This window comes from Dipodomys ordii, unplaced genomic scaffold (assembly GCF_000151885.1).
Source record: "Dipodomys ordii isolate 6190 unplaced genomic scaffold, Dord_2.0 Scaffold37, whole genome shotgun sequence".
In the NCBI taxonomy this organism is placed as follows: Eukaryota; Metazoa; Chordata; class Mammalia; order Rodentia; family Heteromyidae; genus Dipodomys; species Dipodomys ordii.
The window spans coordinates 13,823,974-13,837,148 of record NW_012267253.1 but is presented as its reverse complement, the minus strand read 5'-3'; the positions used below and the strand labels follow the sequence as shown (position 1 = coordinate 13,837,148).

Sequence of the window (13,175 nt, the reverse complement as noted above, 5' to 3'; positions counted from 1 at the left end):
CAAGTTTTAAGTGATAATCCCCAACAAGAAACCAGTTTATGGTTTAAAAAAAACAACCCAAACATCCACAGTTAACCATCAGTTATTTAAATACGTTGGATTTGAACCTATTTCTATTATGTGGTAGGTATTACTTTAAATCTATTTTAAAAGAACATTTTCTTGGAAGTGGCACTGTGGCTCAAGTGGTAGAGCTCTTGCCTTGAGCTGAAGAGCTGAGGGACAGCGCCCAGGCCCAGAGTTCAAGTCCCACAACCGACAAAAAAAAAGAACATTCATTTTCTTTACTTTTCTTATCATTTATTTGTCTTCAGAGGTTGGGCACAGTCACATTTAGGTTGACCAATTTGTCCATAGTTTTATCATTGAAGGTATCAACTCCTAAGAAACCACTCAGTAGCTTTACCGTAATGTTGTTTTTCTTTGCTGCTGGACTGTTGCTAATGCATGCAGGTATCTTTATGCTAGCTAGGAAAAATGGTAATCATTTATTTTATTGCTACAAATAATTTGTTAATTGTATTTATGTTAACTTCCTTAAATCCTTTACTGAACGAGGTAGAAGACAAAGGGAAGATATACAGTATAAAATTTCACATTGTATTTAACTCTCTCAAATAGAAACACAAGCAAAGCATAGTAGTACATGTCCACAATTCTAGTACTTGGAAGGAGGATCTCACATTTGAAGCCAACCCAGGATAATTAGTGAGACCTCATTTCAAAGATTCAAAAACAGAAAAAGAAATACAGAATTTCACAGGGTTCTTAATGCCTTTGGAATGAGAGGTAAGTATTAATACATACATTACCTTTATATCCTTGTTCTGTCTCCCTGAGATCAATTTTGGTTATTGGTTTGAAATCAGTATCCCATAATCGTATACAACCATCTCGCCCACCAGTGGCAAAGCCTTCTTCACATGCATACATGCTAAAGATTCCAGCCTGCCCAGTTAAAACAGATAATATTCAACATTACAATCATAGGTTAGTCATAATTGATTTTAAAACATTATGAAGTAAAACAAAACAAGAAACAATTTCCTGACAACAGACCAAGTAGACATTTATATCATCTTTCATCTCAGCTAGACTTTAAAATATTTATAATCACCACCCCAACAAATGTATTCCAGTGCTCTTTTTGCATTACAAAACTGGTAACAAGTTACTTTTTTTAAAAAAAAAAGCTATTTAGGAATATCTTGATTAAAGCAGATATGGAAATCATAAATTCCTATATATGACAACTAAGCCTTCTAAAAAGGTAAAACAATGGAGGCTCTTTAAAAAATTTCCTGTCCAAAGTAATCAAGTACAGACGCACAAAGAACACGAACCCTGTTACCAGTGTAAAGGTATCTGAAACACAGCTCAATGGCTCAACAGGCATCATGTGAGCCTAACCAAAAGCATAGAGCGAATCTGGGTCAGCCTGTTACACATCAGGTAAAGATGCTCTTTGTGTACCAGAACTTGTCAAGTGCATCTTGAAGTGATGTACTTGTTTATTTGGTTTGCTCAAGTGTTAGAAGCATACCATGTTGACATAAGAACCTGTATAAAAAGAAACTTGATTACTATATCAGCTACTTTTATGAATCAAGACAAATACTGACCTCTTGTTTTACTATGTTTTATTTAATTGTTTCACTCATATGAATGAAACTAAGAAAACTTGTCTTCAACATATAATACAGTGAAAGAGCTAAATTCATAGCTCTGTTGCTAAGAGTTGCTTAAGAAGCTTTCCTTTATATATACGTAGAGTAATATGGGGCAAGGGACATAGCTCATGGTGGAGCATTGTATATAGTAAGCATGAGGCTTGGAGTGTGATCCCTATATCAGTTCAATTTTTTCCCCCAGTCATGGGGCTTGAACCCAGGGCCTGGGCACTGTCCCTGAGCTTCTTTTGCTCAAGGTTACTACGCTATCACTTGAGCCACAGTGCCACTTCCAGCTTTTTCTGTTTATATGGTATTGAGAAATCGAACCTGGGGCTTCATGCATGGTAGGCAAGCACTTTACTGCTGAGCCACATTCCTAGCCCCTGATAGTATCAGAAACAAACAAAAAAGTAACAGGGAGTCAGTTCAGAGGCTATAAACTAAAATCTGTTCCTAGCCCCTGATAGTATCAGAAACAAAAAAGTAACAGGGAGTCAGTTCAGAGGCTATAAACTAAAATCTGTTGAGTTTCCAGGAATATTTTATCCAATTTCCATCCACCAAAGTAGCTTTTACCTTTCATATTCATCCTTCTGTTCTTCTGGTATTTCCACTGTATCATCAGTAGATATTAACAATGTGACCAATTTCATGTGTGTCAACAGACAAAAGAGTGTCAATAAAAGTTTGTCCTTGTTTTTATAGAGCAGACCATCAAGAGAGAAGGCTATCAATGGCATCTGTGACACTCTGGCACCTCTGCATAAGTGAGGAAAATCAGCATAAAAATAACAGTCACCCATGGCCTTCTGGTTCCAACTCTGGGCCACAGAGCAGCAGCACCACTCATCACCTAGATCCACACTGTAGAATGTGAATGGAAGCAAGACCCCAAGGGACTTCAGGCACTTTACAATTTGAGAACTTAGGAGGAAATGGTTCCAGTCTCCTGTGAAACTAATGGATGAATAAACACAAATCTGCCTATTACGGTGGAGGCTGAGTCTGTATACTTTTTGAGATATTTTTCTTTTAGATGAACAAAAATGGTTGAGGAAGTCTTCGTGTGTGTTTTGGGAGTGCTTGGTAAAAGTCTTCTCACTCAAGTTGGGGGTAGGAGGGAAATACAAGGATTTGTGATCTTAACTCGTATAGTGTAAGTCCTCCCCCAATTCCCATTTGGCCATACTCACACTGTGTGCACCTTGAATGGTACGGACTAAATTGAGCCCTTTCCAGACATAGATGTCACCATTTAAAGCACCAGAGTAGGTGATGTCTTCTTTGGCACATGCAAGGCAAAGAATGGTCTGAAGATCTCCCGTTTTGCCAAATATCCCTCTTTTTGCAGTCAGGGCATTTCCACATAGTGTCCAAAACTAGAAATTGATAAAAGAAATCAATTCCATAATAAAGTATCTTAATGCACTGTATCATAGGTATTCACCTTTCAGTACATTTTAGATAATGCACCATGTCTGAACCAAGCACAAGTAAATTGGTTCTCAGTAATGGCAGAGAACTAAAACACATTTTAGCCTTCCTCTAGGAACAGCAGAAAAACCTATAATGATATATTTTAAACTATCCAAGTTCTGAACTGTCAAAACTTAGAATGGCAACTAAATAGAAAGTGTCAATGTTCTCAGAGTTGAAAGAAAAGTAATGAGTCATGCTTTTGTTTAATTTCTTTGACAAATTATAAAAGTAGGATAAGTTTATTGTAGACATTTTTAGATGAATATAAAAAGGGAAATTGAAATTATAACTTCCTGCTGGCATGTTGATATATCATCTAGGCAATCAATGTGTGTAGATATATATTTTTTACATATATATTTGCATCTATATATAGCTACACACATAGATGTATATATATATATATAACTACTTTCAAAATAAAAGTGACATAATCTTTTTACCTCAGAAATTTTACTCATGAATGTTTCAAAATAGAAGTGATATTTTCCTATGGCTGAATAATGCGTTATGCTCTTTTAGACCACAAGCATAGAGCCTGTGAGGGGCAACTGAGGCACTCTCAAGATGACAGACACCGAGTGTTTTTCTTCACTATAGTTTTAATGTATGAATGTATGACCTCACCTCCATTTATACAGCCCCTCTCTTTACAAAGGCTCTCAGTAATTCCCCTGAGGATAGGCTAAGGTAGATTGTCTTCTTATCCCCCATGGAAGGGCAGAAAAGAAAGCATATGTGGTTTACCAAAGGTCCAGGTTCATTGGGGGTTTTACATGAGAAACTATGGAAATCTAGATCTTTGCCTTGAAAAGGTTTTAACTAATAAAGAAGATACATATGAAACAATGAGCAAGATTTTCAGAGCAGTCTGTTCAGATTATACACAAGGGACAACAAAATTCAGAGCTAGACAAGCAAGTTAGACTAGAGGAAATGAACAAGAATAGGATTTGGATCAGTGGTAAGAAAGAAATTGCATCTGGCTCAGGAGAACAAGATTAGATGACTCCAGATGGCAGGAATGTATGAAGGGGGAAAAAAATCAATGACAACCAGAATATTTGGTACCTGCAGGAGAGGAAAACTGGAGACCTGTCAAGGGAGCTGGCTAGTGAAGGAAGCAGTTCTGGGATGGTGGCATCACTGAAATGGTGGGCGGCAGGCATGCAGGCAGCTGTGGAGGTGGTGGCAGGGGTGAGGAGGGCTGTTCTGCAGGCCTTGCCTTAGCAAGCACAAGATGCAAGTGTGCAACCATTTCACTGGGCAGGACTCTCCCCTCCAAGGAGAAACCTGTCAGCTCTGGTGATTTGTTTATTTGGGTATTATTATTTTTTGTTGATGTATACATCAAAGCACTACGAAGCTTTGAAGAAAAACCCTGTGGAAAACACTTCAGTTTTAAATGGGAAAATGTCAACAAACTGCTAAGACACAAATGATTACTGGTTGCACAAATATGCCAGAGAGCTTGCTGCTCAGTGGCACTTTTAGGCATGCATTTTCCTTTCTCATTATGTTTCCTCATGCATCAAGATCAACTGGAGAGTGATTTGTCCTTTTACTTTGGAAGGTGCCTCCCTGGCCTGAGTCTAAAATTTCTGTCTGGAAAACTACAAGAAAATAAGAGATTATTATCTCATGTTTGGTCACACACAGGTTTTCTGACAAAAATCATGCAGTCAGATGCTACAATGCCCACACAAAACGATTTACATAGTCACATGATTCTCCTTCTAAAGCACATAGAGATGTGATGCCAGGCTAACAAATGAATTTTTCTGCAGAAAAAGGTGAATACCTGAAAGACTCTCTTTTTGAGAGCCATTTTCCATATAGAAAGCAGTGGTATTTTAGGGTAGCAACACACCCTTAAATTTACAGCAAATGGACATACATTGTTCATCTTCTCCAAACTCCAGTCACAAATTTTGTTAGAACTGGCAGGTACCTTGGAGTTTGTTTGGCTCTAGGTAGTCCCCTAGGTTCCTTCAGTCTGTAACTAAAAACTGGGAAAAGGCTCAAGAGTACCCACAAACCTGCTGGCTCACTTGCTGTAAAACTGACGAAGCAGATGTTCAGTTGTTAACTATTTTGTGAGCACTCATTTTGGAGAATTGTAATTTGACTGTTTGTCAAACACTCGAAGCTTGGGAAACCAGAAAATATTTTCCCAAACTACGAAAATTTCACACATATCTTTTCTTGAAATGCAAAGCTTTTTGCACTCAACTTGTAAATGAAATCAAAGATAATGGAGGGTATGGGGAGAATAAAAAAGAGGAGGAACCCTGAATCTAATATAGAAAACAAAGATAAAGTATAAGGCAGGCACCTACCAAGGCAAATATTAACACACCTTCAAAGTATCCTTTCCTTTGGCTGTTCCTTTCTGCCATCTATCCTTCTTGAACTATGATGTTAAACTGAAATGCTCAGTCAGGTGCATCTTGAATTGAGCATGCATGGGATGATGTCCACCACGAAGTGTGTTATCTTGTGAATATGCCAGGCTTTCTTAATGAAATGCCCATGCTTCCTTCGTTCAAGGAGGGAATCAGGCTGCGAATGTAGCTTAGTGATAGAGTGCTAGCCTAGCATGCAGGAAGGCTGGGTTTGATTCCTCAGTATCACATAAACAGAAAAAGCCAGAAGTAGTGGCGCTGTGGCTCAAGTGGCAGAGCACTAGCCTTGAGCACAGAGAGGCTCAGGGACAGAGCCCAGGCCCTTAATTTAAGCCCCAGGACCAGAAAAAAAAAAAGGAGGAATCACTTTCTATGGTCTCCTTACCTGTTGTAGGAAATAAATCTTTCTCCACTCATATCCTGACTTGTGCTTATTCTGGCTTTATATTCACCAAGATTTGAACCTATCACATTCAGTAACAAAAATAACAGACAAATAATAAGCCTGCTTAAATTTACTGTTGAGTTATTTCTGAACAGCATTAATAAAGGGTAGCTAAGAGGATATTTGCAAATTCTTCCCTTGAGGGAGAGATTCTTGTTTTGTTTTGAGGACACATGCCTAAGCCCAAAACAATTAGCACTCTTAATGTGTCCAAATAATGTTCCTGGATTTCATGTGTCTCTACTCTTAAAACGGATTAAAAGATAGAGTTAGCTAAAGAAAGAAATAGAGAGGAATCCAAAGAATTCTTTCAAACCAAGCAGCTCATCTAGTTAGAATCCCAATGACTGTTGGGTTTTGGAGACAAGTTACGCCAAGATGGAGTATTAAGGAAGTAACTTCTTAGCAGGAAGAGGCCCTCAAACAGAGCCAGAGGCTTTGTTTAGGTCTGCCATCAATTTTGTAATCTTAGGGAACGTTAACATTATCATTAACATTACAGCATTCCTACTGCTTCTATATGTCACTGAACATAACTCTTGGAAGGAAGAAGAAGAAAGCCTAGAGGAAATAAAATAGTCAGGTAGAAGAAGTCAAGTAGAAGGAGATAGAATTAGGATTCAAAGTTGGACAAATCCTTGCATCTCAGCTTCCTAGTGTGGAACATTCAAGTTGAATTATGGGTTCCAGATCAGGGCACCAGATTTCCAGAAAGCCACACAGACTAATAGAACTCATCATTACCTCACTGTTTTCCTTACATACGGCTAAAAAAACCAACTCAGTACCTCATCATATTTTAACCTAATCAGAAATTCACGTTGCAGATACAAATCTCTGGTTAATTTTTAAAATGCTAAGGGAATTACATTATTGAATGTCTGGTTTATTCTACACAAAAAATTTTAAATAATTATTTCCTTGGATAGTAAATTACCTAAAATTCACCAGTCAACTTCTTCTTTTTTTTATGTTTTTTTTTTTTTTTTGGTTGGTCATGGGGCTTGAACTCTGGGCCTGGGCGCTGTCCCTCAGCTCTTCAGCTCAAGGCGAGTGCTCTACCACTTGAGCTACAGCGCCACTTCCTTCTTCTTTTTTTTTATTGTGAAAATATTGTACAGGGCTGGGAAGGTGGCTCAGTGGTAGAGCGCTTGCCTTGCATGCATGAGGCCCTGGGTTCGATTCCTCAGCACCACATAAGCACAAAGAAAAAGAGCCGGAAGTGGCGCAGTGGCTCAAGTGGTAGAGCGCTAGCCTTGAGCTGAAGAGCTGAGGAACAGCGCCCAGGCCCAGAGTTCAGGCCCCATGACCGGACCCCCCCAAAAAAAATTAAATAAATAAATAGAATCCCTCACAACACTGGGTACAACTTAATTGCAATATTTAACATATTAAATGTATTCTTAAGTCCATACTCTTAAATGACTAAGATTTCATTTTTGTCAATTCTCTATGTCCATTCTACAGGTTTTCCAGTTTTTATTTGAAGAACACAGCGGTATTGCTACACTTGTCATTTATAGTTGCTAGTTCCTGGTTTCCATCTTTGCAGGGATAAGCTAACAAAATATTTTATGAATAATAAATAATTGAATAATAGAATAAATCTATCAACATGGTAAATACCCTATGGCTTTTGTCTTTGCTTATACATTCAGAAGGCTCTTTCTCCAAGTTTAGAGGACTTACACATTTGCATACACATTTCTCTTAGTTTTCTTTAAATATCTAACTCTTAAATTCACTTTCAATTTATGTGGCATATAGTATGAAGTAATACACTCTCCCTAAAATAGTTACAGTGCCTGATAGTTAACAGATACTATTGTTATATGCTAATCTGTCACACATATTAATGTCTATTTCTGAGCTGTTAGAAAAATTGATTTTTCTCCTTATCCCAGTCTTCTACCATTTTTGTTATTTTAAATTCTAACTACATTAATAAATAGTGAATATTTGCCATTATTGTTCTTTTTATCCCAAAGTTCTTATTCTAGATTTTTAATCCTTCCAAATTAATGTAGAGTAACTTTTGGGGGTGGGGGGAGGGTCCAGTTGTGGGGCCTGAACTCTGGGCCTGGGCACTGTCCCTCAGCTCTTCAGCTCAAGGTTAGCGCTCTACCACTTGAGCCACAGCACCACTTCCGGCTTTTCTCTTATGTGGTGCTGAGGAATCGAACCCAGGGCCTCAGGCATGCAAGGCAAGCACTCTACCACTGAGCCACCTTCCCAGCCCAGTGTAGAGTAACTTAAAAGGACAGATAACCACAACAATAAGGATTATAACTTAATTTGTGGCAAATATAAATTAACTTGGAAAGAAATGGTACATTTCTAATTTTTTTTTTTTGTCAGTCATGGGGCCTGAACTCTGGGCTTAGGCACTGTCCCTGAGCTCTTCAGCTCAAGGCAAATGCTATACCTCTTAAGCCACAGCACTACTTCCGGCTTTTTCTGCTTATGTAATGCTGAGGAATCAACCCAGGGCCTCATGCATGCAAGGCAAGCACTCTACCACTGAGCCACTTTCCCAGCCCCATTTCTAAATTTTTGATGCCAGAAATCCGTATACTTTCTATTTGTCTAAGACTTCTTTTATGTGTCTCTATAAAGTTTTATAGTATGCTTTAAATGTATCTTACATAGTTCTTGTTATATTTATTTCTGAGCACTTATGGTCTATTTCATATCTTATCATTAAGTAGAAATAATGAACAAGATCATAAAAGTAAAACAAAAGAACTGGAAAATAGGAGTGGCTAGTTGCATGATAATATAGCATCTATTCCATTCACATAGAAATGCAGTATGTTTATACTCGCAGAGATCCACATATGGTCCTTTTAACAGAGTAATCCTTATACCTTATTTATTGATATTAATTTACACTATTCATAACATTTTACACAGAAGTTCCTACAACATATTCTATAGTTTAGAAAACATTTGTTCTATATGAAAGCACAGGCTGTTGATGGAATTAATTCTGCTACCTGTATAATAAAATAGAAGAAGTAAATGTGGTTCTTATTAGAATGGAGTTTGGGTGTGTATTCTAGAGGAAGACAGATGTTTAAAAAACATTGTCTCTGGAAGGACTGCACTGTATATCTACTTCCATATTAAATACTTCTCTTCTAAGAGAATATATCAACACATCAGAAAATGTAGCATTATGTATATATCATAATAACATTAAAAGAACTATTTTTAAGTATGCAACCCTTAGAAGTCTTCATGTAACTTCAGTTTAATATTTAATTAATTAAATTTCTTTTTCAGCTTTGGGTTGAGCACTTCACTTTATTGACATTGCTTTGCACTTCTTAGAAAAAATCTTAATTTATTTCAGGACCAGAGAAAACAGCTAGCAGGGCTCTAAATTTAAGCTGGAAAAAAGCAAAGTCAAACAGTTTCTGAACATCCAGGAATCTTTATCAGGACCTAAAATTCTTTCCATACAAGGTATTAGTTAAAAAGTAACCACGTTACCTTTATATGTTTTACTCCACAGCTAACCACTCTGTTTGGCTGATATGGATCCCAGGAAATATCAAAAATCTGTCCAAAAAAGAAATACTGATCATTTTCTATGTTTTTGTACTTTTTTCAGAGGCCAGTACAACTGGCAAGACTCTACCTTAAAACATTTAGAACCCAATGTTACCTGCACAGAATGGAAATGAAGACTCTGGCCATGAGAATGTGTAATGTACTTATAATACTTACATCCAGATATAGCTACTTACTGTAGGCTTAAGTACAGGCACACCACCCACAGTAACTGAGAACAAACTGATTGACATATTTTTAGTTTTGTCCACTCAAAGAAAACAAAAAATAAATGAATGGCAATGTTTTGGTCCAATTTTCCAAAGCTCTTCTCTTAATAAAATATTTTATATTTAAGTCACAGGTACTTAGAAACTGCTTCTTGATAAACAGCCCTGGGTCTAATAAAAATAAGCAGGCTAATAAGCTAACTAAGAGTGGGATAAAAGCCTGGCATCCATACCTTCATTTTTATGTGATGCCTTTGTTTTAAAACTTTGGATCAGAATCTTGCTTAACTCTGCATGTAACTGAGGCATCTTACAATGTCTTGTCCCACAGTTCCCAAATGGCACCTAGCCATGTCCTAAACCTGTAGCCACCTGGGATTGCAAGAAGAACAGAGTTTCACAGAGGATTACTCCATGATGAGCCACCATCTCATGGGAACAAGAGTATCCTCTCAACAATAGCGACTTCTTCAAACCATCTTGTAGATCTACAATTGAGATGGCTAAGTAGACTAAACTTTGACCATGACTACTAAATTATGCATATCTCTTTGTTTCCTGACCAAACTCATTCTCTATGTAAACCTAAAGCTCATATCAATACTCTGAAGACAGGGTGAAATGCTTACTTTCCATCTTCCCCAAATAGCTATATTGATTAAAAATCCCATCCCACCTTTTTACCATTACTTCCTATTTGCCTTCTTCAGGGTAAATGGCCAGACCTGACTTAGAACCTTTAGAGTTAGGGTTTTGGCCTAAAACTGTGATTGCACCTTGACACAGCTTTTCTTAACAAAAATGGAAAGAATGATCAAATTCTTTATTGTAATTAGGAATTTTCTTAATAATTGATTGCAATTTATTGTGGACCACAGTCTCTAGTAATTATAGAAAATATGAAAGAGGCATTTATCTGACACTAGCTTAGAACACCTAAAATAGTCCTTTAAACCTTAATTTTAATCTGACCCAGATATGCTGTAGTTTTTAGTGTTGTTGTTGTAGTTTGGGTGTCACTCCTGGGGCTCAAACTCAGGCTTTTTTGCTCAAGGCTAATGCTCTACTACTTGAGCTCCACTTTCGATTTTCTAGTAGTTAATTGGAGATAAGAGTCTCACAGATTTTCCTGCCCAGGCTGGCCTGAAACCGTAATCCTCAAATCTCAGCCTCCTGAGCACCTAGGATTGCAAGTGTAAGCCACCAGCACTGGGCTACAAATCAGATTGTGACCAGTGTCTATGTCCCACTGCTTGGGTAAAAATGGCTAGGAATTGAAGTAAGTCATCAGGGTGAGCTGGTTTTGGTCCTGAGAGTCTCTGGACACACAAACCCAACAAAGGAAGGCAAATATTTCAGTGAAATAATCTTTCAGCTAAACAGGTAGATTAACAGCCCCACACACCCAACCCTGAAATGATGAATGTGTGTATCCAGGTAAATTTCCCTATAGCTATTGTTACTCCACCCCCTCTCACCACCCCACCCTAGGCCCACTGTCCAGCCAAGCCTAGCAGGATGAAAGTACATTCGATTCCTGAGAAAATTTCTGCCTATGTGGGCTGACTAAAAGGCCCACAAGGGACCATGCACTTGGGCATGAGTGAAGTCACTCCACACTCTTGAGCATTTAGGACCCTATCTCCAAAATAAAGGAAGTTCAGGATGCTTCAGGCTAGTACACAGCTTCTTGGGACTGGCTTCTTAAGACAAAAGGAAGACTCAAGAAGCTAGCTGCCTGAGAGGACTCGGCATCTGGTAGCTAAAGCTATTTGCCCTTCGCTCTCCAAAGAAAACATTTTTTAACCTAGGTTAATAAAAGCCCAAAAGCTGGGCCTGGCGCCAGTGGCCCACGCCTGTAATCCTTGCTACTCAAGAGGCTGAGATCTGAGGATCATGGTTTAAAGCCTGCCTGGGCAGGAAAGTCCGTGAGACTTTTATCTCCAATTAACCACCAGAAAACCAGAAGTGATACTGTGGTTCAAGTGGTAGAGCACTTGCCTTGAGTTGAAGAGCTGAGGGATAGTGCCCAGGCCCAGAGTTCAAGCCCCATGATGGACTAAATAAATAAATAGATAAATAAATAAATATCAAAAATTTCACCATAAAAAAGTTAGAGCAGCCCCTGGATTTCCTGAGTAGGCAAAGTGTAGGCTTTGAAAGTGGCAGAATGCTTTTCGACCCACTAGCTGTGTTCAGAGAATCCACACTCAGTCCTATTTCCCAGTAACTGGGGCATATAACTAAATACACACACACACACACACACACATCCTGGCTTTTCTTCAAATTTTTTCTATAAGTTGTAACACTGCATACTATAGGAAAGCAAGAAACAAATTGAGATTTTTAATCTTTCCCCAAATATAACCATAATTACAAATATATTCATTTTTTCCATTTTTACATATGCCATTTTCTCTTAAGAGAGCCAGAGACCAGAGCCAGGTTTTATGGGCAAGGGTTATAACTGGTTATAACTTCTCACTATAGTAACACTGTACTTTTTACAATATTCCCCTAACTAAAAAGTATAACAATTCAATAGGACACAGTAACAGAATTCAGACAAGTAGGTCTTGGTATATTTAATAATGCTAAAAGAAAAAAGTTTAGATGAATTAGACAGTTTAATTGACCAGAGGTTATTTTCAAACTGGACAGACTTCAGAATTAGTAAATTTAGAAAGCTCTACTTTACAAATACAGAAACAGGGAAAGTACACAAACAGGGAACTATGGTAAGAACCAGCTCTAAACAGCTCAGTGGTAAAGCTTGCCATCTGTCTCTCTTAGGTATGATCTGAGCAATTGGCTTCCTTGGATTAGCAGAAGCTCAGCTACTGGGTCTGACTCAGATATTTGTTACAAAAGTATACTCCTAACTTTGGCTTTCATTTTGTTGATGTACCAGGGAAAGATACAGTTTCTTATATACATACAGCCTCAAAGCATGGGATCAGGCTTAGGCCAAATTTAGTTCAATATGAATTCAACACTGGGATAAAAGCACTTTATATATGAGAAAGTGATTATATTAAGCTCTTTATTTTATCTGAGAAAGAGGATTTCACTGATTAAAGTATTCACAATTGTAGTTTTTTATATGTTCCCCCAAGGTAATCAGCCCCAAAATCTGACATATACTTTATTAATTCAGGTCAGGCATTACAAAAGTGTTGATAACTTAACATAGTAATCATAGAATAATTTAGATAAAAAATTGTGTGGGGACCTGTTCTCACACTCATAGCATCACAATCGTATGTACTGAGACCAAGTCCACTCTTTTTTTTTTTGGGGGGGGGATCCAGTCGTGGGGCCTGAACTCTGGGCCTGGGCACTGTCCCTCAGCTCTTCAGCTCAAGGCTAGCGCTCTACCACTTGA

General features: G+C 37.9%; 1 protein-coding gene across 1 annotated transcript in view; it reads right to left on the bottom strand.

Moving 5' to 3' along the window:
- The window catches only part of Eml6 (echinoderm microtubule associated protein like 6), a 256,723-nt gene that overhangs the window by 141,846 nt on the left and 101,702 nt on the right, over nt 1–13,175 (bottom strand). The window contains exons 4-6 of the mRNA XM_013017915.1: nt 9,498–9,566; nt 2,867–3,052; nt 813–948 (exon numbers count right to left, since the gene is read on the bottom strand). Coding sequence (XP_012873369.1) covers nt 813–948; nt 2,867–3,052; nt 9,498–9,566 — 391 coding nt within the window. The remainder of the gene's footprint in view (nt 1–812; nt 949–2,866; nt 3,053–9,497; nt 9,567–13,175) is intronic.